At 39.1% G+C, this 26816-nt stretch overlaps 1 protein-coding gene across 1 annotated transcript in view; it reads right to left on the bottom strand.

The window, feature by feature from the left end:
• The window catches only part of SORCS3 (sortilin related VPS10 domain containing receptor 3), a 635061-nt gene that overhangs the window by 286539 nt on the left and 321706 nt on the right, over positions 1 to 26816 (bottom strand). Inside the window, exon 4 of the mRNA XM_068961512.1 lies at positions 17625 to 17783. Coding sequence (XP_068817613.1) covers positions 17625 to 17783 — 159 coding nt within the window. The remainder of the gene's footprint in view (positions 1 to 17624; positions 17784 to 26816) is intronic.

Here is a 26816-nt window from a genome sequence, read left to right as displayed (position 1 = left end):
TGACTGTGTGGATTACAACAAATTGTGGAAAATTCTTGAAGAGATGGGAATAGCAGACCACCTGACCTGCCTCTTGAGAAATCTGTATTCAGGTCAAGAAGCAGCAGTTAGAACCGGACATGGAACAACAGACTGGCTCCAAATAGGGAAAAGAATACGTCAAGTCTGTATATTGTCACCCTGCTTATTTAACTTATATGCAGAGTACATCATGAGAAATGCTGAGCTGGATGAAGCACAAGCTGGCGTCAAGATTGCCAGGAGAAAAATCAATAACCCCAGATATGCAGATGACACCATCCTTATGGCAGAAAGTGAAGAAGAACTAAAGAGCCTCTTGATAAGGGTGAAAGGGGTGAGTGAAAAAGTTGGCTTAAAGCTCAACATTCAGAAAACTAAGATTATGGCATCTGACCCCATCGCTTCATGGCAAATAGATGGGGAAACAATGGAAACAGTGGCAGATTTTATTTTGGGGGGCTCGAAAATCACTGCAGATGGTGACTGTAGTCATGAAATTAAAAGACACTTGCTCCTTGGAAGAAAAGTTATGACCAACCTAGATAGCATATTAAAAAGCAGAGACATTACTTTGCCAACAAAGGTCCATCTAGTCAAGGCTATGGTTTTTCCAGTAGTCATATATGGATGTGAGAGTTGGACTATAAAGAAAGATGAGTGCCGAAGAATTGATGCTTTTGAACTGTGGTGTTGGAGAAGACTCTTGAGAATCCCTTGGACTGCAAGGAGATCAAACAAATCAATCCTAAAGGAAATCAGTCCTAAATATGCATTGGAAGGACTGATGCTGAAGCTGAAACCCCAATACTTTGGCCACCTGATGTGAAAAGCTGACTTATTGGAAAAGACCCTGATGCTGGGAAAGATGAAGGCAGGAGAAGGGGACGACAGAGGATCAGATAGTTGGATGGCATCACCAACTCAATGGGCATGAGTTTGAGTAAACTCCAGGAGTTGGTGATGGGCAGGGAGGCCTGGTGTGCTACAATCCATGGGGTTGCAAAGAGTCGGACATGACTGAGCAACTGAACTGAACTGAACTGTAGCCTTCCAGCCTCCTCTGTCCATAGGATTTTCCAGGAAAGACTACTGGAGCTTATTGCCATGCTCTCCTCCAGGGGAACTTCCCCACGCAAGGATCAAACCTGGGTCTTCTATGTCTCCTGCATTGGCAAGTGGGTTCTTAACCCCTAGTGCCACCTGAAAAGTCCATTCATAACATATGCAAATGTCAAATCATTAAATCATTACACAGTATACCTGAAACATAATATTTTGTCAATTATTTTTCAATTTAATCCATTAATTAAAAATTAATTATAACAAGTGTTGATGAGGAGGTGGCACAACTGTAACTCTCATGTTCTACTCTTGGGAATGTAACCTGACATGACCACCTTGGAAAACAGTTTGGCATGTTCCCCAAAAATTGAACCTACATCTATTGTATGATCCAATCATTGCAGTATTAAGTAGTTGTCCAAGAGAAATAAAAGCATATATCTGTGCAAAAACTTGTGCAGGAGTGGTCATAGCAGCTTTATGCATAATAGCCAAAACCTAGATTAATCCATTAATAGGTGAATGGATAAACCGATTGTGGTATAGAATTGAATACTCCCCAGACAAAGTAATAATAAACTACTGATACATGCAACATGGATGGATCTCAAAATACTATGAGAAGAGAAAAAAAGCCATGCAAAAACAGAGTATATTCTGTTCCTTTCATACAAAATTCTAGAGAATGCATGCTAACCTATAGTTACTGTCAGCAAACTCCCAACTGTGAACACTGTGAGGGGCGGGAGGAAGGAATTATAAAGGAGCATAAAGGAGTGATAAATATGCTGATTCTCTTGACTCTAGTTATGAATACATGGGCATGCTGGTGTCAAAACTTATCAAATTAGTACACTTTAATGTGTGCAGTTATTGCACACAAATTATGCCTCAATAAAGTTGTTTATACACATCTGAAAGCAACTCATAGAGTGACCTTAGTTTTACTTTAAATAATGTTTACGAGCACTTAAAAATGTTTAACTCCAGAATATCTTAACTTTTCAATACCTATATCTTCAAGATATCACTCTTCAAATGCCAAATAAACCATTTTGAAGCTAGCTCAGACCTTTTCCCTAAATACGTTTTCATAATGATCTAGAGTTCTATTTTTGTCATGCCTAGTATTTTCACCATAAACACCTTTGGGGCATGCAATTTCACAGTGCAACTATTCAATAATTAGTTGAAAAGCAATTTTGACATAAAAGATAAAACAACGGATTGGCAAATTGGTTTCATTTCACCATTGACATGCTACTCCTATTTTTATATTATATAAATTTTTGGTCTCATATGGTCTATACTGTGATGAGTGGACACAATGGCCTTAAATTAGAGGCTAACAACTCTGGTCTTAGGAAATATGGTGCTAAGAAAACTTACAGGAAGTGTGAGGCAAGAGAGTATAAAGCCAGTCTGTACACTACTAGAAAATGATAACTAAACAGTCTGCAAATCTTTCAGGAAACCCAGCCACCTTCCCACTCGTCAAAACCAAGCTACAGCAAATGAAAAAGAGGTTGCTTATGATTCACAACACAGGCTTTGGGAGCTTTAATTATGGAGTCTTTGGCTGATTTAGATACAATAGCTTGTTCACTCATGTCATCTTTACCAAATTTATCACACAACATGAGAAACTGAAGGCAAGGAAGAAAAATCAAGCTTCCCCTATTCCCCCCCAAAACACATGTTACATGATTTCTCATGAACTTAAGTTTTTGAAAATGATAAAAATTCTTTGCTATTTGATAGTATATAACATGATGCCCACAGAATGCCAGCATTTGATATGGAAATTGGCTTTGATGATTTGGTGAAATATAAGGACTGGGTATGTGATGGAACATTTAACTGAAATCCACATATGTTCTGCCAGTTATGTACATTGCACATATTGATGGAAAATAACAGCATCCCTCCTCTGTTTTCCTTCCAGGGAAATCTGAAGAGATTTACAGCAGATTTTTCTGTATCATGAAGAATTTATGTCCGACATTAGATCCTGAAGCCTTAACAATCAACTTTGAGAAACAAATTATCATAGTTTTCTCTAAGGTACACCCACATATGATGATAACCATCAGTGTACACATTTTAAATGTATTCAATATTTCTTATATTTTCATTTTCACAATAAAATATTTTTCTAATTTTATTATTTTTTCATGTTTCATTGTGTTCTTTTAATGCCCTTCTTTTCTTTTATTTTCATTATTTTATCTTTTACAGAAAATTATCTTCTGGTCAATTAGTTATGCAGTGAAACTGCCTGCAATGAAGGTAGGGAAAAGATTCAATACCTTGAACTCTATTTTGTAGATTTATCATCATTGTCATCAATTACTCATTTCATTAATGCTTCTCTGTCCATGACAGGAGAGATAGTATCAGTATCCTTCATTATTGCATCCCTAGGTCATGGTACACAGTATGTGCTCAATAAGTACTTGTGGAATATAATATCTCTGACCTGTTATCTGGGTGATTAAGGAGGAGGTTGTTGATACTTTCAATATACTAAAAAATATGAGATAGTTTTTGCTCTCTAAGCTTTTCTTCGTTTTCCCATTTATTCTGTCAATATTCATTTGAGAAAAAAAATTATTTCAAGATTCTAAAACATGAATCTTTGTAAGAATTTGTTAGGCCCTGGTATCTGTTAATAAGTTACTTGGGAGAAAAAAAAAAAAAGACATACGTCATGGCATACTTTTCAGTTATTTTTAATAATTAAGTTGTGATACCTGTAATGGTGATTAGATGAATAATATCAGTTGTTTACTTGATTTTTAAAGTGGTATTTCTCAGCATCAAAAAAGGGAAGAGATTGTATAAACCTGAGGGTAAACAGATTATATCAAGGGTAATGATCTACTAGTGAAACTGGAAAGCTCCCTTAAAGGGCTGGAGCCTCTGGGCTAGAAGGTTCCAGAAACTATCCTTGCCTGAGATAAAAAGAGGAGAGAGTAGATACCTCAGCCACCTTCCAGCATCTCAATTATGAAAACACTCAAGTCCAATATTAGTACCACAACACTGGAAGAAAGAAAAGTTAATATATCTTTTCTCCTTCACTCATTCCCCAGCTGCTTATTACAAAGCTCTGAATGATGATCCCTGCCATCTCTACCAAGCGCTTCAAATCAGAAAGTCCTCATTTTAAAAAGACTGTTTCAATAACTTTCTCAGACAGATTCTGCTGGATGCTGCCTTCAGTGCTCAGTGCAGCCAAGGTGGGCAACGGGCAAAATGTCAGAAAAGCAGCTGAATGGAAAAGCAACCACTAAAGAAGGTCTTTGCCCCTTCCATGCTACACCTTGGTGGCAATGCCCACCAGGGCCTTCCCTCTCCACTCAGTGTGTTTGAGAAACAAGTATCTCCTTGGTCAGGAAAGAAATGTGCTATGGGCACAGCCTATGGCCTTAGATATTTTTGAAGGCAATTATACTATCAGATCAGTGATATCCCTTGATCTCTGTCACGTCAGGCTTATCAGGCACCCCTCCTTCCTATAACTTCTACACAATCATCAAGTTTGCTCCTATTTTCAAATCCCTCTATAATTTGTCTCCTTTCTTTTCAACTCCACGGTTATTATCTTAACTCAGGTCTTCTTTATCTCTTGTCCAGGGACTTAAAATTTAAGATCTTTGGATGTCCTAAATACTGAGAAACATTTTGGCCTCTCTACCCCTCGTGTACTTAAAAGTATGTAAAACCATAAAATCAAAACGTTTTGAGTATGCTAACATGAAAATAGCTTTTTTTCTAAATTTTTCTTATAAGTCGGGATAGTTATATTTCCATAGATAAGGTTGTCTAGGGAAAGCTTTATCTCAGAAGTCATATTAGCACTGAGTTGTAAAAGATAGAGATAGATAACTAGATAAAAAAGGAGAAAAGGACTCCCAGAGGGAAGTATCTATGCCAAGGTATTCTGGGCTGAACCAAGAGGATACATTTCCCTATTACATGAGTGAACAAAAGACTTGGGGAAAGGGTTAGAAAATGAGACAGCCTTCAAATTACAATTATCTCTCTGCTGAGCTGACTTTATCTTCTAAGCTATGGAGAAACATATTACAATGATGAATTATAAGAAGATGTGTAGGTTTCCCTGGTGATTCAGTGGTAAAGAATCCACCTGCAATGCAGGAAACGTGGGTTTGATCCCTGGGTTGGGAAGATCCCCTGGAGGAGGGTATGACAATTCACTCCAGCATTCTTGCCTGGGAAGTCCCATGGACAGAGGAGTCTGGCAGGCTACAGTCCATGGGGTCGCAGAGAGTTGGATACGATTCAGCGACTAAACAGCAAGTGTAATGCCTTCAAGTCATTTAAACCTCTTTCTCTGAGGTCTACTGACATTTTCAAATGCAAAGAGAAAACGAAAATCTTAGACATCAAACCAAAAATCAAACACAACAAATCTAGCTTATACAAGCAAATATTCATGATTCTCAAAAATAAGTTTCTAGCGGAGATTTCTTTCAAACTGTTCCCCTATATTCTCCATGGCCTGAGCACCATCTTTCCTCTCATACCTTCTATGATGCCCTAACCCAGAGTCAAAGCCAAAGACCGGTTTGAGACCTTCCTGACTAGTCTCAGGAACTCTCATGAGCATTTGGTTTTCATTCCAGGGATAAACCCCACCTTTACTTCCTTAACTGCCCACCCCAGCCTCCTAACACATTATTTCTGGTGGCTGGTTATGTTCCACTTGCCTCAGAAGTAACAGTGCTACACAGAGGAAACTCTTCAGGTCCGCACAGACCCAAAGCACAGCAAGATTTTTATCACTTAGCAACCTGGACATGCATTTATCAGCTGAATTGTATCTCCTCCAAATCTATTTGTGGAATGCTAATCCCTAGTACCTTAGAATATGACTACATATGGAGATGAAGCTTTTAAAGAGTTAATTAGATTGAGCCCTAAAGAAATATGTTAGTATAGGAAGAGGAAATTAGAACACAGAAAGACACAGAGGGAAGATTTTGTGAAGTACAAAGAGAACAGCCATCAAGAAGCCAAGGACAGCATCCTCAGAAGAGACCAACCACACTGACACCTTGATCTAAGACTTCCAGCTTCCAAAACTGTGAGACCTTCCATTTCTGCTGTTTAAGCCATCCAGTCTGTGGTACTTTGCCACTGCAGACCTAAAACGAATACAGTATGTGACAGATGGGGAACAGGTTTGTATTTCTTTTCACCATAATTCCTCTTAGGAGGAACTTTTCTTATTTCAACATGGCATGGATCAATGTTAAGAGAAGTCAAACGTATGACCTGTGTCTGGAACTCTGGATACCTGGGCTTCCAGGAAGCGGAGCCAGGTAACTAGAGGATTTTGCCTGCTGTCAGACAGAAGATGCGCTGAAGCTGGGGGAAGGTCAGAGACTGTGTTAGCTTCCTCTCACAGCTGTAACAAATTACCACAAAGGTAGGGGCTTACAACAACTCAAGTTTATCATCTTATATTTCTGGAAGTCAGAAGTTCAAATGAGTCTGACAGGGTTAACACCAAAGTGTCAGCAGGGCTGTCTTCCTTCCAGAGGTTTTGGAGAACCCATTTCCTTGTCTTTTCTAGCTTCTAGAGACTGCCTGCATCCCTTGGCCTGTGGCCCCATCTTCAGAAAGCATAATTTCAACATCTGCTTCTACTGTCATATCTCCTCCTTAAATGCTTATTCTTCTGCCTCCTTCTTGTAAAATCAAACCCCTGATTACACTGAGCATACCTGGTAATGCAGGATACCCTCCTCATCTCAAGATCCTTAATTTCATCACATCCACCTTGTCCCCCTTTGCCCTTTATGGAAATGTATTTACAGGTCTAGGGATTCAGAGATGGGCATTATGTCGGGGGAGAGGATATTATTTGGTTAACAACAATGAGGAAAACGAGAGGGTGGCACAGCCCAGAAGGGACTTAAGAACGCAGAAATGTCAAAGGAGACTTGCTTGTGTCCCCTGTCCTTCCCTTTAGAAATCTTCAGAAACCACTACCAAAATCACAACACGCTTGTCACAGTTGGTTAGAGTTCCCCCAGGAGCAGACACTGAGATAAGAACTAAGTAGTGTATTTGGGAAATAGTATGGGAGTACAGAAATTATAGCCAATGGAGTGTAGAAATGATATGTTATAAAGTCAGCTATCTCTGGGCAACTAGAGCTTAATTCCATTGGGACATTCTGGGGGGAAAAAAGTGTAAAACTCTTTGGAGTTGTTCCACATGAGAAGAGAAGAAACTATCTCCACACAAAATTCTGTTGGTCATTGGCTGAGGGCTGCTCCTACATGTTAATTCCATGGCACTTCTATAGAAATAGATTGAGCAGCCTCAAAAGGCTTCAGAGAAAGCCCTCCAGCAAAGAAATGCAAATCTTGCAATCAGAAGTCAATAGGACCATTGCCTTTACACCAAATGGATATGGGCAGGACTGTCAAAATTAGATTTTTCAAGGAAATCAGTGACATGGCTGACTTTTGCATCCTTATTGATATGGTTGAAATAGTCCATAAATATGAGATAACAGCTGACACCTGGACTGCACAGAGCAGAAGCATCAACAGAAAGTGACTTCTGTGCTTGTCTTATACCTATAAACCTGCCACTGCTGCAATTCACCGTACAGTCTCTGTCCCTAAAAAAACCAGCCTTGAACTCATTGTTATCTGGCCCCGTTCAGGACTTCTGTAGAGCCCTGTTTCCAGTATTTCCCTGGTCCAAAGCCAATTCCCCCCACCTCCCCAGACTCCCACACTTGGCTTAGACAGAACATCAATCTGCAGTGCTGCGCATCTCTATTGCTCTTTTGAGTAGACAAAAATATATTGGATAGTTTCCCTCCACCTACTACTTCCTCCCTTCATTAAAAAAAGAAAATTAAAAAAGAAATTACCAAAAAAAAAAAAAAAAAACCCAACTGTTATTTTCTCCTTTCATTTCCCTCCCAAGTCCTCAGCCCTTCCTCTCCATTCTCAGCCATAAATCAGGCCTTTCTGGAGGTTCCATATCCAAACGCACAAGGACAATATGCATGTGGGAACTTTTCAGTAAGAAGTCAATGTTCTATAATTTAATTTTCTCCTCTGACATTAAACCTGCCATTCTTTGCATAATCGGAGTGATAAATGCAGAGTCAGACTTCATCTTCCTGACATTAATACCTATCAGGACTCCAAATGTAAACAATTGTGACATTAGATTTTATAAAAATTACCAAGCGCACCAACTTCACTTCATTAAACCATTTAAAAGCTGCTTTTGTTACATTTAATGAATGATATATTATACTGCAATGAAACATGCAGCAATACAAATACTTCACAATGGTCCCAATTAAGACTCACTTCACTTATGCCAATTGACAACACAAGTATTCCACACTTCATTCAGTTTGTGCATTTTAAATGAACTGGTTAGGGAGAAGGGTGCTTCTTTGCTAATGAGTTTTGTAATCAAGGCATCTATTTTAATTTCAAATTGGTTAGATTGGGGGAAATTGCTAGACTAAACGACTGGTACTAATTAGGATTATAAAAATATTCATCATGCCATGGAATTAACATGGGGGTCTGATTTTCCTATATTTGCATATTGCTTGCGTTTTGGGGAAAAAATCTCGACAAATTGTCTTCTCTTTAGCAAAATGAACAAACACTATATCTGTTTTAGCCTTTCTTTTCATTTAAAGCATAATACATATTCATGATTTGTAAATGAAGTTAAATGATTTCAACTTCTATCTTCATTACCATATTAAAGATGTCTCTATAAACTTCCTTAAAAAACCCAGATTATAGTATTACCTATTTGAATGGCAAAGACTTATTTAATCTATACGTTAACTCAAACACTGGAGCAAATGGATGGGAAAAGTGAGCCAAACTACATAAAGCCTGAAACACACACACACAAAACTGCTCTGTTGTTTATTTTCTGCCGGGGGGAGATTATTCAGTCCTATGACTTATCAGGAAGCAGTTTGATGACTTTCCTATTCAAGGCCCCACCTTGGCAAGTGACATCAGCTGAGGGATGTGCTAGAAGTAACTGGATTCATCTGAAGATCTGGTCTCTGCCTGGGTGATCTTGTTGTGTCACTAGTACAGTGTTCTCTGAGGCTAAGGTTCCGTGTAAACTGGCCCCTATGGGATTCTGCCCCAGGAGGCGGAAAGTCTGTCCATCTACTAGTCAGCATCAGGTGTGATGGTCACAGTTGAGGGTCTCAGCCAGATGCAGAGGTCCCCTCACTGTCAGGGTGACCTTGAGCAAATGGATACTGCTTTCAGGAGTCACATACTCTCCCTATGAGAATTCAATGTAACCATGTATATAAAGGCACCCACTGGTGCCCATACACAGGGATACCTAAGGACATATTTGCTCTGTTTCCAAGAAGCACTTACATGTTCAATACCGAGTAACATAACATGAGGAATATAAGAGTTACTAAGCACAAATACCAATTCACTGCATATGTCTATACCTCTTGGCTCCAGAGTATTTGTTTCCATTAAAGCTGTCAAATCAAATAACCAAATGCCAAGTCAATTTTTGGATACAGTTACAAAATTCATCTGAAAAACCACCAGAAGAAATCACTTTCTTAATATCTAACTATAGTGGGTGCTTCTAAATAATAAAACCTGTATCTATCACTGAGTTGTAAATAATATGGCTTGAGGTTATATCCAAAAAGAATATTTTTTTGTTAGAAAAAAACATAGTTCCTTGAGTTTCACAGTTAAAAAGGGACCATAGTGAGAAGCAAAGCTAAAAAAGAGAAAAACCTCAGACTTGATATATTCCTAGTCCAGGGAAATTTTCCTCTATAGCACACCACCTCTTGAAAATGTAGTTAAATTATAACTTAAAGTGATTTTACCTAAATTAACCTTATTCACACTTAAAATCTTTTTTTAAAGATCATTGTCTTATATTTGGGACTAAACATAAGTTATTCAAGGCAGCAAGGAGATCCAACCAGTCCATCCTAAAGGAAATCAGTCCTGAATATTCATTGGAAGGATTGATGCTGGAGCTGAAACTCCAATACTTTGGCCACCTGATGTGAAGAACTGACTCATTTGAAAAGACCCTGATGCTGGGAAAGATTGAAGGCAGGAGGAGAAGGGGACAACAGAGGATGAAATGGTTAGATGGCATCACCGACTCAATGGACATGAGTTTGAGTGAACTCCGGAAGTTGGTGATGGACAGGGAGGCCTGGTGTGCTGCAGTCCGTGGGGTCGCAAAGAGTCAGACACAACTAAGCAACTGAACTGAACTGAACTGAATCATAAAAGTAATCTAATGAAATAATACAAAATCTAAAAAACAAATGGCATTAGAAAAAAAACCCTAAAGACAAACCCATCATCTTAAGAGAACTCAGGTAATATTTGGCAATATCTTCTACCATTTTTAATTTTTTTCTTCTTCCTTCCCTGTTTGCTTCCTTCCTTCCATCTTTTATTTGTTGCATACTTATACTCAAAGCATACTACTTAATTTTCTATGAATCGTGTAAGAATTTATATATATATATAATGCCTATGAGATTTATAAGTACTAAATAGATATTAATATGTATCCATGTTGCTACAAGGTCATCATAATCACCATTTTAATGGCTGCATAATATTTGGGCAAATGTATATACCCTGATTTAAAATTCCTTAGTGTTGGACACTAAGTAAATTTCTATTCAGATTTTATGAGTGATTTTGATAAACCTTATTATGCCTAAATCTTTTTGGTATTATTCTCTTAGTTCAGTCTCAGAAGTGAAGTAGCTGAATCAAGTTATGAAAACGTGTTTGTCTTCTGATACGTTGCCAAGATGTTTTCCAGGAAGGAAAACTCATTTGCATGACCATCAATACAATTTCAGAATATGAGTTTCACCAAAACTTTGTCAACATTGGATGTCTTCCTTATGGCACAGAAAGGAAAATATATTTAAATTAAAACTTACTAAATTAATTTTAAATGAGCATCTTTTGAAAGTTTCCTTATGAATTCTCTGGATTAACTAGACTTATTGAATGTCAATGAATTCTTGCCTTTGGCTTACACTAATTCTCTAATGCTAATATTTTTCAAGTCTCCTTGTCTGTCAGTTACCTCACTTGGTATCTTCCAACCTTTCTTCGAAGGAATTCATCTTGAGTCTATTTCTTCACCAGTTTAGCCAGCCATTAAAAATGACCCTACTGATAGCAGCTGGACTTGGGGGGAAGGTAATAACTGAAAAAGTACATAAAGGGGATGGTGCTGGGATTCCAATCATGTTATGCTTCTTGATCAGGGTGCTGGTTCCATAGGCGCATTCAGTTTATGAAAATTCATTAAGCTCATGATATGTGTACTTTTCTGTATATATATTATACTTTGATTTAAAACATTTAAAGACTGACCCTGACTTAAGGTCAGGTACCAGAGGGAGGGGTCAAGGTAGAGGCAGAGAATGGAGGGAGGATAGGAGATTTGGCCAGGTCAGATCAGCCAGATCATAAGCCCAGAGAGGCTTGCAAAGGAAGAAATAAGCAGAAGAACTCCTAGATTCAATTGGAAAACTGGAAACCTAGGGTCAGAATTAGGCAAAGGGATGAGAGTTAGGGACACTGGGGAGCAGTGTGAGCACAAAGGACCAGAGCATACGTGAAGGTAAGGTCACTCCATACAGGAAGGGGTGGAGGAACACAGAGAAGGCTACATGCAGTCAGAAGAGACTGCATCACACAAGCCCTTGCCCACCTATTCTATGCTCACCTCTTTCACCAAAGGATTACCACACCTGAATTTCTATCACAAGGGCATAACTGCTTCAGGAAAGGTGTTGTTGAGAAGAAATACCTGTATACCCTTCTTAATACATATATATGTTGCATCTTCCATTAATTATTTTGGCAAATGTTCTTTTCCTGACCGAAAGGTGTCAGGTTACCAAAAGGGACACCTATAAGGTAGAGGCAGGGACCTGAAGTCTGGGACACGGTATAGAAAAGGCAGGCTTGGGAAGATAAAGACTTTTGCTGAAGTCTGTTCCTTTGAGCCAGCATCCTTAGAGCAATGTTGCGAAGACTAGAGATCCTTACTGCACCACCCTCACTGAATGCAAGTTAATGTGCATTTAACCAGTTTTGTCATTCAGAACTCAGCTCGAATAGGTTAACGCTAACATATGAATAACACGGTGATTGTGCCATCTTTTTTAATACAAAATAGGGCCATTTTCTCTCAGTCCACTGTTTTTGTGTTCACCTTCAGGAAAGTGGCCTCCTGGAAACTGGTGTTTCTATGGTGATGGAGACAGCATGTTTCTATTGTATGGATGAGACATCTGTGAGAGCAGTGTGAGCTCACCCTAGGTGAATGGGGCTATGGATTTTCCTTTCTCCTCTTCAGTGACAAAGTGATTTTATAGGCATGAAAGAGGACCCAATGAAAATGCAGTCTCTCTCTCTAAATAAAAGGTACCTTTTGTCCCAGTCTTATTCCACAAGGAATAGGCTTCAACACCACAGCCAGCCCAAGGTAATTCCCAACAGCGTCGTCCCCACCAGCTGGGGAGCCTTGAAGCCTTTCTGTCACGGCTACTGAGGAAAGTTACCATCTCCTGCTAATCCTGAAGGCTCTGAGCACAATTACATTTCTAATCAGAGGGTTTTCTTGAGAATATAAACGAAAGAAACATCTTAATTTGTACCAGCATTCCAGAAGTACAAATTTAAACTTCCCTTTGAGTTTTCAGGCCTTCTACACACTAGAAATGGCAACCCACTCCAGTATTCTTGCCTGGAGAATCTCAGGGATGGCGGAGCCTGGTAGGCTGCCTTCTATGGGGTTGCAGAGAGTCAGACACGACTGAAGCGACTTAACAGCAGCACACACTAGATATACCCTAACTCACTAGTGTCTGCTCACATGTGGCAGCCCATTGCCTCCAATGCAGACCCTGTTTTGCCAGTGACCATGCCCAGAGAAGCCTGGTGAACTACAGCTCATGGGGTCACAAAAGAGTCAGACATGATGTAGCAACTAAACAACAATTCCCAAGATGGCATCAGTTTCTTAACCAGCTTGTCACTCTGTCAGCTGCTATTGAACTTGGTGTGTGGCCAGCAATAAAAACAAAACACCCAGAGCTGCACACCCACCTCCCTCCCAATTACCATATAGCAACCCTTCATTATGTGTGCCAGTGTTTCAGAAAGTAGTTTCTACATTGAAATTTCAGGCAATTCTAGACTATTCTAGCCCAGAAGTGTCTGAACAACAATCATGTCTGAAATCCCATTGAGATTCTCATTTCGGATGGCCAAAGCCAGGTAAGTGTGTTAAAGTTTCATTTTGCCAAGAAGACAAATGATAACAGAGAACCCTGCAATCCCACCTCTCGTGCAGGAAAACAACTCTTACCAACTCTGCATCTCTGCATCTCTGTGTCCAGGTTGTATGCATTTGTGAATACATGAGCATGTGCCCATTCAAAAAACTATACTGAGTTCCTTGTCAAAACGAGGGCTTGTTTTTAAACATCAGCTTTCTGTAACTAGGAGAATAACACCTAACTTTTTAAAGGACTGCAATGTCCTCAAAACCTATCTCAAAATCTTTTCAAAACTTCTCGGTTTCAGTAAGATTATTGAGCCCTTCAGCTAATTCAAAATATCACAAAGTGAGTTGTTTCAGTCGTTAGCAAGGAAACAGTCTGATGGAGGCAAGAGAATCCTGCCTTCTAAATAACTGGTAAATACACAGCTGTCCTAAGATGTTCTAGAGCTTTGGTTCTAAGAGGAGAGGAGTAGCTTTTCTTTTATTGTTTCCAATGTGGTCAACCATAACATTATTTCTGTTGTGCTATTTTTTAAACCACCAAGATTCTTATTAAAACATCTCCAAGATTCTTCCACCCAAGAAAGAATCTCATCTTTACGGAGTCAGTTAATGTTAAAATGCAAGATGGCAGGAGAATCTGTAAGGCAGAGGGGAGCTGGCATAGGAGGTAATAGGACCCACAGTATAGTCGGAACAGAAGGACTTGATCAAAGGCCCACGACACATTGAGACGGACACAGAAAGACTCTGGGAGACTGGGACGCATCAGAATTGGAGAGGCATGAGCCTCCCATAGGATCAAGTGCAAGGTGCATTTGCCCTATCTCCCCACCCTTTCATAGCTTTGGAAGTTGGAAGGCTTGGATCTCTTTCACCGCCAACCTGGCCCTGACCAGCACAAGGTAGCCAAGTTCCCCAGGGGATTCACAAGCTGCCAGCCAGTATCTCAATGAACACAAGATTATGTGCACTCTCAATTTCTAGACACAATTTTGTTCTCTCCAGAAGGTATTTCCTTAATTCTCCAGCAGTGCCTTTATTGAGTGAGAGCTCCTGGCAAGTTTCCTGCAGCTTTGGGGTAGCAATTTGGAAGGTAGAGCAATTGGATATTGTCCTTTTAAAATATCATTCAATTAGGTCTTTTGTAATACATACAACGTAAAGAGATAGCCTTACAGATCCTAAAGAAATTGCTAGTGCATTTCATCAAAGGCACAATAATGGAAACATCGATTCTCTCCTCACCACAAACATCTCCCTTTGATGCAGGAGTGACCTTAATACAAGCACGTTTCATTTTCTTTGGAAGAAGCCTGCGCCTCAATGTATGTGTGTCAGAGAAGGCTGCAGTCTGAAACGAGACATTTGTGTATCAATCTCGGCTACCTTTGCATCTTCATTTGCTGCTCCAAAGCATCCCTCTCCTTGACTCTAAACCAATAAATTACCCCCAAATAAAGAAAAACTCTGCTGTAACCTGAATGCCTCGATGATGTTTTATGGCATCTCTACAAATGTTGCCGGGGGCATCATCAGCCTTCTCACACCATTTATTTAAAAGAGTAGCAGGGCACCAGTTAGAAACTTTATGGGCCTAAAAAACATTCAGCCACTTCACACAAAAGATGTCAACAAGAAAGAGAACTTAAGGAAGAATGCATCCAGAAATGTTCAGTGTGGTTAGGAAAATCCATCAGTGCCCACTGCCACATCTGCAAATATTTTCACCAGGTGAAAAAGCAACCACCGAGTCAGAAACTATCTTGAATGTATTATATCTGTAAGGGTACTTCACGAGCAATGCTGTAGATGTTTTCAGTGCTCTGGAGCTAAAGAAAAGGAATATTTCTATATTGCATTTGGTTTATGAATCTCTTGGCATGAGATGTCTGCTGCCTACCTTGTCTAACCTAGCTTGTATCTGCATAAATAAAAACATGATTTAAGAGTTCTGAGTTTCATCTAAATAAATTATCATACAGCCATTTAATAACATCTAAATGATTTATTTTTTTTCAACATATATTCAACATTCCTGGCTATACTAAGCATTTAAACAGAGACTATCTGACATTTGGCTAAGTCTTTCATACAATATCCACCTGATGCCATGAAAGAAACGTATTTGCAATGGTTTTTGCTCTGCAAATGTCATGTGGGTGTCCTTAGGGGATTGCATTTAGCACCTGATGCCCACTTTGAGGCTCTATTAATGAGAGACATAAAAGTTATGTTGAAATTATTGTTTAAAGGTGCTGACACCTCATACACACACACTCACGTTTACAAACTACAGATTCAAACATATAGTGAGGAGCAACTGTTTCAGGACTTGAGAGAACAGAGACAAGAAGCTATTTCAACAACATTATTCTGTAGACAACTCTATGTAAGACAGTACTCATAAGCATCCATCCCCTTTCACTGATTGATTCCACAACATTGTGACATAATAGTTCGTCATCACACACTGTACTAAGGTTCTGGAAAAAGCAGGAAATACAAAGAACAATCTAAATTCTCTTCTCATAAATATAAATTGATCAACTATAAAGGACTCATTACCATAGCAATGTATCCATCCACTAATTCATTTGCTTAACAAATATTTGTGCTGTGCTTAGTAGCTCAGTTGTGTCTGATTCTTTGCAATCCCATGGACTGTAGCTCTCCAGGCTCCTCTGTCCATGGGGGATTCTCCAGGCAGGAATACTGGAGTGGGTTGCCATGCCCTCCTCCAAGGCTCTTCCCAACCCAGGGATCGAACCCAGGTCTCCCGCATGGCAGGCTGATTCTTTACTTTCTGAGCCCCCATGGAAGTCCAAACTTTATAACAAATATTTACTGATCATTATTAAATGGCAGGCACTGTCCTAGAGACTGGTGCTACAACAGTGAGTGAAAGTAGGCACAACCCTGCTGTCCTGGAACTCGCAACCTAGGGAGAAATGCAAATGATGCCAAGTGCACGTCAATCAACAGGAAAATCTCAACCATGACAGGTACTCTGAAGGGAAGTGTGCATAGCCTTGTAAGAAAGAACACTGAGGGGGATTTAACTTTGTCAGGGAGCTTAGGGATGACGTCCTGTGGAAGTGATGTCTGAGATCTGACAGTGAAGAGGTTTACTGTATGGAAGATCCCAGGCCCAGGAAAGGGAGCAAGGGAGACAGCTGTGGGGAGGGACTGAAGATGGTCATTGAAGTACTAACAGTGAGTTAGAAGAGAGAAGGAGGGACCAGACCAAGCGGGTGCTATTTATTGCAGCCTACTGAGGACTTTGGACTAATCTGTGAGCAAAGAGAAGATGCAGAAGGAATTTAAGCAAAGGCATGAAATCTAAAGATTTACATTTGGGAAATATATAGTTCAAGTTATAAGATGAACATATACTGTAAGAGCTATCAGGGGGTACCTCCTAGGTTTCTGACTTTTGCAACTGAATGAATATAATTAGGGAATACTGGAAGAGAACTAGCTTAGATGTGGGAAGATCAAGAGTTCGTCTTTGGAATATGTTGAATTGAAACGCTTCTGAGACATACTGTAGACAAAGCCAAGTACACAGCTGGATATATGTATGGATCTGAAGCTCAAAGGGGAGGACTCATGGGGTACTCTCTCTTGAATGTACTTTTAGAAAACAATGAAATGGACATGTTTGAGGCTTTCCTCCCTTTGCTAAACTGAGAACAATGATATATTATTCCAGTTCAAGGCAGCATGGTGTGATAGGATATGCCTAGACTTGAAGTCTGACAATAAGCTTCCAAGTTCTGGCTCCTCTAGCTACCAGGTGAGTGGTTTTGAACAAGTACCTTGGCTTTTCTGCCCCTTTGCTTACTTCCGTCTCCATAAAATTATTTTGAATACACATTTCCCATTTATAGCACAGGGTTTGTTTTAAAGGTTAAATGAGTAAAATCACACAAAAAGCCATCTTAAACCTGTGAAATGACAAATGGCATTGTCATCAATGAAATAGACCCACCTGCATATTTTGATATTAAAGACTAAAAAGGAAAGTTAGATGCTGCAGACACAATCAATGTAGTTGGAACAAAGCAATGCCATTGAATACCCCCGTGTATATGGACTGAGTAAATAGGCAAGTGCTTTTCACGGGGTGGTACCTGGGTGACAGGATGTGAATGAAAACAGAATTTGTTCACCTTTTGATCCAAACTGTAGGCCAGTACCCAGTCCTCTTGCTTGGGGTGAAAGAGCAGACTCTGGATGTAGAAGGTGAGCCGGTATTTCTGATAGGTTGCCCCTTCATCTGAGCTGATCAATATGCTGCTCTCTATCTCAGGATCACTAAGAAGCATGATCTAAAGAAAGGAAAGAGAAGAAAATATAGACAGAGTCACTAGCAGAGAATAAATACAAGAAATTAAAGCATAAATATAAAGTCATTTCTACTTATATATCACAGCACAGAAAAGGGCATCTGGGTCTCTAGATGAAATACTGGTATTTTTTTTTTTCCTGATTCAGTCCTTTATTGGTGAATTGAGCTAAAATACTGTGCAACGTTAGGTCTGCATACAAATGAGGCTTCATTTTTCTGATGTCCATCTTCTAACTACTTTTATTTTTGATATTTATACTTGTACATATTGGAAGTTTATTCTTATGGTCCTCTGTCCCTTGACCTTGGGACCATCACACCTCTGTCTTTTCGTCTTCCTTCTGTCCATTCTCCACATCACTCTCCATCACTCTCTTGCTTTTAAGTCATGAAAAAGATCCCACTGTTTTGTTCCTTCTGAACAGTTTTAGAGATTCAATTGATTTAGGTGGTTTCATGATCCCTTTGCTCTAGTTGTTTCCCAAAGTACATATCCCTGAAGGCCATTTTGGAGAAATACTAACGCTCAAGAAAGTCTGTCCTTCCCAAGCCGAACACACAGAGTGGTGTAGTGAACAGACATCTGATACAGCAAGTCCAGGTCTCAACACTTCTCTGCATACTGTCACCTTGGAACATTCCTTAACTTCTAGAGGCCTTGGTTTCCTCAATAATAACTGAGTCTGATGATACCAGAACTGGCTTTGAATGCTTGGCATAATGCATATTCTTGACAAGTGATAGCTATGGTTACTATCAACCTCTCAGGAGTCAAAAGTCTTCTCATAGAACCTCAGTGGCATTGGTCTCACTAAATGTGTGAGTGACTTTTCAGTATTTAAATCCAATAGACACTCAGACCTATCTTTCCCTTAGTTAAACTCTTGGCAGTCTTTGCGGTCACTGACAATTCCATCCTTCTGGAAGCATTTTATTCCAGGGGCTTCTGTAACGCCATACTCATCTTGGTTTTCCTTTCTACCTCTTTTGATTACTTCACTTTCTCTGATTATCCTTATAGTATAACCATTCCTCAACCCTCAGTTTTGACCTTCTCTTTTCACTAGATACACTGTTCCTCAGTGACCTCTTTCACTCTCATTTTTATTTATTCTTTCGTTACCACTTTTCTGGCGACATTTCATAAATTAAAAGTTAATCTAAGGTCTCCTCTCAGTTTCAGACTTGAACACTAAGTGTTCTGGCACCTTCTTCAGTTTGAATATCCCACAAGACCTAAAACTCAGCATGTCCCAGGATACCTCATCCAAGTCCCAGTCCCCCCCCCTAGTGTTTCCTAGTTCCGTGAGTGTTTCCACCAGCCACCCATGTGAAGCTAAATGCCCGGGGTTCATCCCTAACTCTGCTTTCTCATTCACCTCCTGTAATTAACTAGTCTCTAAGCTCTGCATGTTTTACTTACTAATTAACTCTAAAATCAGATCCATTCTCTCCCTGCCCATTGTGGTTCTGTTAGTCCAAAATGTGACCATTTCTGTACTGGATTCCTGTAAGATACCCCTAGTCCATCTCACAGATTCAACCAGTATTCCTCCAATTCACTTTGTATACTGTGGCCAGAATAATCTAAAACCATTCAATGACTTATCTTTGATTTTCCTATATCCTAAAATTCTTAAAATGGGTTGACATAATCTGCCCTTGTGTTTGTGTTTCGCTCCATCATTAGCACTGGAGAAGGAAATGGCGACCCACTCCAGTGTTCTTGCCTGGAGAATCCCAGGGACAGAGGAGCCTGGTGGGCTTCTGTCTCTGGGGTCGCACAGAGTCGGACACGACTGACGCGACTTAGCAGCAGCAGCAGTCATCATTAGCACAGCTCTTTTGATCTTTATCATCTAGCTCAACCCAACTTCCTGGAGTTCCTGTTAAGTGACTTAATGAGCAAATGAGTTTATTTCCTCTTGTAATTTGTCCTGTCTTGGGCTGTACTGCCACTAGTTGTTAGGGTTACAGCTACACACAGTATGTACCATGGGGTCCAAAGTACCAAGAAAAGTCAAAGAAACATTTCCATATGCTTCTAAAATGAAACTCTTGAAGAGTAGAGTTAAAAAAATTTATCAATAGTATATATCAGTATTATAAAGTAAGCTTTACACAAATTCAATGCCTTTAACTGCTAAGATTCATAGTCATTTTCCTTTTTCGCTCCTTTATAACTTCCAAGACAAGCTTACTTTCTTTTTCTCAAATATTTGCTTTGGCTTCATTGAAATAACTTATTACTAGTTACCAGCAAATTTTTGAGAAATAGATGCAGTATAGGCAGTCTAGTTTCTTTTTTTTTTTTTTTTTTAATTCATGTGTGAATAATCTAGGACAAAAGCTCTTAGATTCGTAGACAGAATAACCGTCTCCTCCCTTGGCACTGTGAAGGGTAAGGACTACTGGGAAAAGCACCCCTGCTGACCTTGAAAAAACCTCAGAGGATGCATCCATGCTCCTAGAAGACTGCGAGGACAAATATACTGGGAAAGAATGAGGCTTTCATAACTGCTCTCCCTCACTTCTCACCAAGTACTGATGGGCTACATAACAGGCAATGAAATCATTTCTGCCCTGGTGCAGAGAAATTAAACTGCTTCTTTTATGCAGGTATAAAGAAGTTTCATGCCTATGATTTTAATTAGAAGATAAGACCAACATCATAAATGAACTTTATTTTATATGCCGTGAGTAACAATAAGGGTTACCATCAAATATCTAGTGCAATGTACTCTTTTTCTAGCCCTGTTTCTTCCTGTGCACACACTCCACACTTGCATATACAAAGTACATTAATCTCCACACAACACAAACGTTACATGCATGTGTACACACATATGCTTACATACACACCTCTGTGGCACATTTATGCACACACATGTACAGAAAAGCAATTGCATATAAGGTGTATTGACATTGTCAGTTGGTTTTAGGGGACCCTTTTTGGCAAGAGTACATTTTTATTGCAATCTTTCTCTGAAATCCTTTTATATACTTTGATATCACTGGCAGTGTCTATATTCAATCTAGTGTCTGAGAAGAATGGAAGGAGGGATGTAGAAACCTATATGTTTTAGATTTCTGACCTATGCTGGGTACTTTGCAGGATATTTTATTGAAACCTCAAACAAATTATGTGATGTATCATTATTTGTGTTTTACACGTAAGGAAACAGGCTCAGAGGAGGAAAGTAACTTGCCTATTACCCCCTCTGACAGACTCAAATGTCACCACTTCGAGTCACATACACACATACTAATGCTAATGCTTTGCTACACCTTGAAAAGCACTTTGTCATCTTTACCAAGGGACAAGTGGAAGTCAAAGAAGCAGCTTTTTATTCTTTTTTTAAGCATCTTTAAGAAATTGGCCCAGTGGTAAAGAATCCGCCTGCAACGAAAAAGACGCGGGTTCAATTCTTGGGTCAGGAAGATACCCTGAAGAAGGGAATGGCAACCTACTCTAGTATTCTTGCCTGGGAAATCCCATGGACAGAGAAACCTGGTGGGCTACAGTCCATGGGGTCACAAAAGAGTTGGACATGACTTCGTAACTAAACAACAACAAGAAATCTACACACAAAAAAAGCAGTTTCAAGAAACCCCCTTTCCTCCTCTGACTCATTCAACTTTGGTCAAGAGGACATGAAGAATTAAATGAATAGGAATCCAAAGGGACGATAGAATGTTAGTGCTTGAAAAAGAAAAAAAAAGAAAAAGAGGGAACCGTAATATTAACATAAATGGAATCAGAAAGCAAAGCCTCAGTAGAAATTAAACCTCAAAGTAAAATATGTATATTTTGTATCATCACTCCAAATCTTTGTTGTGACGAGACAAAGAATCGAGGAACATACACTCACATGACAGTATGACTCTACATAACAACTTCTATACCTACATATATAATTAAAATCACCCCACATCCACCCAAATTGTTATTGGGAAACAGGGATTTCAAAGGTAAAGAAAGGCCTACAAGGACAAAGCAGGTAAACTAAGTGAGCAAAGCAGCTAAAGCAAGACAAGAAGCAGTAAGTACTTTGTCAACATAGAGAGTGCACACATTTCCTTAAAATGTTTAAAATGAGATTGTTACCAAAAACATTTATACTCACATTAAATATCATCTGTGGACTAAATTTGTGATATAGGCATGTGACTCTTGGCATAGTTATGAGAGTTTCATCTTACAAAGAAATTTACAACCCTTGCCTTTGAATCCATAATTGTAGGTATATATGTAGAAAGCCTATGGCAATATAGGTTCAGATATCTGTGAATTCTGTATTTATGTGATTTTTGATAGAATGAGCAGGAAAAAGTTCCCACTGGAGATTTTTTTGTTTTGTTTTATTTGGCTTTTGCTTCAGTTTGGCTTTGATTCTTTATCCAGCTTGTCCTGATACAAGATATGCATGCATTGGGTATATACATATGCTGGAAGAGAAGGGGGTCTTTCATACATGAACAGAGTTATCAATGCTATAGGCTCTGGGGCAGCTGTCCTGGGTTCACATCTCCAGTCTGCTACTTTATGTGTAAACATGAGGATTTTACCCAGTTTTTCCAATCAGTTACCTCATCTAAGAAAAATACTGATGATAATCATGTTTAACTCACCATGCTATTGAAAGGATTAAATGAAATAATGATTAAAGAGTTAGCATAGGCCACAACTGCTAAATAAACATGAATGTTTATCTATAAATTACCCAGAATAAGAACATAACTAAAGGCAGAAGTAATGCCAAACAGGTTGGAGATTTAGGTATTATTTGCCTCTGTCACGATTCCCCTCATTCCAGAATTTTGTTGATAAAAACCTAACGGATGAGTGGGGGGCGTATAGGTATAGGGGAATTGCTGCTCAATAAGCATAAAGTTTTAGGCCTGCAAGATAACCAAGTTCTAGAGATCTGCGGAACAGCATTGTACCTGGAGTTAACAATACTGCAATGTACAATTGGAAGAGTTTGATAAGAGTGTAAATCTCACATTGTGCATTATCACAATTTTAAAAAAAAATGTGAAAGGATGGGGGAAAACAAAACTACATTTTACACTTATTTTACGTGCATTTTACATTCTTGGCAACATTTTAAGAAAAGCACACTCTATTAGCAAATATAAAACACCACCAAAATGAACACCAATCAGTAAGTAATTGTCAACTCATTAAATACAATTGCACTTTGAATGACCACTCTCATCTCTTCAGTGGGAGGCTCTGGCCCGTGAAGACACTAAACATACCTTAGGGGTAAGAACATAATTGAACATTCCTTAGGAGTAAGAACCTCATACAACCTATCTCTTTGAATTGGATTATTCCCTGTACATGGGTTGTACCTCAGATTAGAGATTAACAAGTTTTAGAGTTTATCAATATACACATGGTCCTTTTATCTTTTAGTAGGAAATTCCTGGTAAAGTTGAATAATGGTGGCCCTAATTTTAATACTGAGTTGCAAATTACAAGGAACACAGGTGGAAGTCATGAATCAGGCAGAGATTTTGCTTCACTAACTTAGATTTTCGAAAGCCTATAAAGCGTGTTTGTGTCTAAATCAATCAAAATCATCACTGGAAATGATAAAATTCTCCCCAGAAATCTTTCTAGAATGCCTACCTTCCTGCTGCTGGGTAAGTCTTAAAGCACGCAAGTTATAAAATTAATGAATATGTTACTTTATTCCAGTGCCATACTCTGCTTCTCCCGTGTATGGTCTACAAAATGGGATGAAAGCTACAGGTTTCTCAGCCTCTCACTCTGCCAGAGTTTCCAGAAATGCAAAGGAAACAAATTGTAGTTCAATGCTTTGAAAACAGTCTCTGAATAGGAGTAAGCAGACTTCCTCTGAATAGAAAAAGAGAAATGCTGTAATTTACTGTATAATTGAGTCCTAATGGGAGACTCTTAAGAGCTCAGTAAGAAATAACAATAATATCAATATAAGCTCACCAAGAGTATAAGAGACATTCTTTAGGCTGACCTCTAAACCTACTGACATAATCAATATGTTGTTGAATATTGGTTTACACACAAATAGAGCCTGTTACAGATAAGGCTCTTAATCACAACATAACAATATACTATCAGAATTCACCCCCCCCCCCACCATCTATCTATTTATCTCTCTAACATTTCCTCTTATAGCAGAGGTTATAGCTGGCAGGAAAAGGGGTTGCCCCCAGGGGATATTCAACAATGCATGGAAACATCTTTTTGTATTGAATCGAAATTAACATACAATATTATATTAGTTTCAAGTGTAGAACATGGTGATTTATATTTTTATACATTCTGAAATTGCTTCAGTAAGACCAGATACCAACCTGTTACCATACAAAGTTATTAAAATATTACTGACAATGTTCCTTATGCGTACTTCACTTCCTCCATAACTTATTTTATAGCTGGAACTTTGTACCTTTGATCCCCTTCACTTATTTCATCCATTCCCCATCCCTGGAGACATTTTAATTGTTACAACTGCAGGGTAGGGAAGAGAGTAACTGGCATTTAGTGGGTAGAGGCCAGGTATGCTGCTAAATAATTACAATGCACAGGACAACGCCGGACAACCAGTAATTATCTAGGCCCAAATGTCAATAGTGCTGCTATTGAGAAGACTTGTTACCATATTTGTGCATTTACAAGTGTATGTATGTATATATATACATACACACATATGCACACATATATTATATATATCCTATTTAGGGGAAAATATGTAAACTACATATACATTCTTCAGATAGAAGATCAATGCATATTTATGCTTATGCGCATGTCCCTTTCACTCATTACCATTTATACATGCCATTCTCTTTGCCAAGATTAGACTCCCCACCTTTTCAGCCCTACCCATTATATTAAGTATCTTTCTACTTATCCTTCAGAAATTAACTCAAGCATCACCAGTAAAGCAACAATCATTGAGGCCAATAAGGAAAAAATATATAAAAATAACAAAATCAACAACAATAAAAAATAACTCAACTAAAAAATGAGCAAAGGACTTCAGCAAACATTTTCCCCAAAAAAATACAAAATATATTTTTGATGGGGATTTAAGGAAATTGGAATCCTTGTGCATTGTTGATGGGAATTTAAAATGGTGCAATTGCTCTGGAAAACAGTATCATAGTTCCTCAGAAAATAAAAAGTGGAATTACATATGATCCAGGCTTTTCCCTTCTGGATATATAGCCTAAAGAACTGAAGGCAAGATCTTGGAGAGATATTTGTACACCCATGTTCATATTATTATTATTAACCACAGCCAAAATGTGGAAGCAACCCGTGTCTACTGATGGAAGAATAACCAAAATGTAGTATATACCTATACTGGAATATTATTCAGTCTTAAATAGGAAGGGGATTCTGACACATGCTACAATGTGGATTACACGTAAAGACATTATGTTAAATGGAATAAACCAGTCATAAAAAGACAAATACTATATGATTTCCACTAGAGTAATTATACTAGTCAAATTCATAAAGAGAGAAAGTTTAAAAATTACAGCCCGGAGCTGGGGGGAAACAGAAAATTAGGAGGTGTTTAATGGGCATAGTCTTACAGATAGAAAGCGTTCTGGAGACTGACTGCACAACAATGTAAATTGCTTAACAACTCTGAAATGCACATCTTAAAGTAGTTATGTTAAACTATGTGGTACATGTATTTTACCACAATTTAAAACACAAAATTAGATACGAAATGAGATGAAACCCTAATCGGACATAAACACGATTCATTCAACCATTGTTTACAGAGTCTTTACCTTATGCCAGGCTCTACTATAAAGTCCAGGATAAGAGCAGTAATCAAACCAAATGAAAACTCTGCCCTCAGAAAGCTTGCATCCAAGTGAGGGAAGAACAGAAAATAAGTAAATAAATAAGTAAAATATATAGCTTATCAGATGGTAATGAGTACTTTAGAGCAAAATAAATCAGGAAAGGAGAGAGGAAGTGCTGAAGTCGGTGCGGGGGGTGGGGGGATCTGAAATGTGAAGAGCAGGTTCAGGAAAAGCTTCACTGAGAAGGTGACATTTCAGAAAGGATACAGGAGTCCAGAGAGCTGGAACGGAACAAAGGCGGCAAAGTGCTGAATGTGGGGGGCAGTAAGTGATACGAGCACCCTGGCTTTACCCCAGTGAGGTGGAAAGCATTGGTGGGCTTCTAGCTAGGCAATGGAGCCTATGGCTTGTATTTTGATCCTTTCACCATGGCTGAATAGAGCACTGTGAGAGGCAGGGAACAGCAAGGAAAGAATCAGAGAGACCAGTAGGAGGTCACTGAATCCAAGCGGGAGAGACTGTCGACACAGGGCCAGCTCAGTAACTGAGATGTGGTCCATCTGTGGGTATAAAGGAAAAGCAAACAGACGAGCTGTAGGGAGTAAGAGAAGCTGGAGAGTGCATTAGGAAGCTTCATACCCGTATGTTCATCTCTGTGTTGCTCATCATGATCAAAAATCCGAAATAACTCAAATGATCAGGCAGATTTTTGGTCTGAACAAGTGGGAAAACAGAACTGGCCTTTATGAGACAGGAAAGCTCATGGGAGGAGTAGATTGCAGGCTGTAGAAATAAGGAGTATGATTTTGAAAAGGCTAGGTTTCAGATGCTTAATAGCCATCCAAAGGGGCTGAGGAGTAGACACTAGATATACAAGGCTGGTGGGCTGCAGTCCATGGGGTCGCTAAGAGTCAGGCACGACTGAGCGACTTCACCTTCACTTTTCACTTTAATGCATTGGAGAAGGAAACCCACTCCAGTATTCTTGCCTGGAGAATCCCAGGGACAGAGGAGCCTAGTGGGCTGCCATCTATGGGGTCGCACAGAGTCGGACACACTGAAGCAACTTAGCGGCAGCATCAGCATACAAGTCTTATTTTCAGGAGATGGAGCTGGGCTGCAGATAAGAATTTAGGAGACATCAGTGTTTGAACAGCATTTAAAAATATGAATCTGGACATCAGGGAGACAT

This window comes from Capricornis sumatraensis, chromosome 23 (assembly GCF_032405125.1).
Source record: "Capricornis sumatraensis isolate serow.1 chromosome 23, serow.2, whole genome shotgun sequence".
NCBI lineage: Eukaryota > Metazoa > Chordata > Mammalia > Artiodactyla > Bovidae > Capricornis > Capricornis sumatraensis.
Note: the sequence above shows the minus strand (reverse complement) of the source record. Positions and strands in the feature narration are given on the sequence as shown.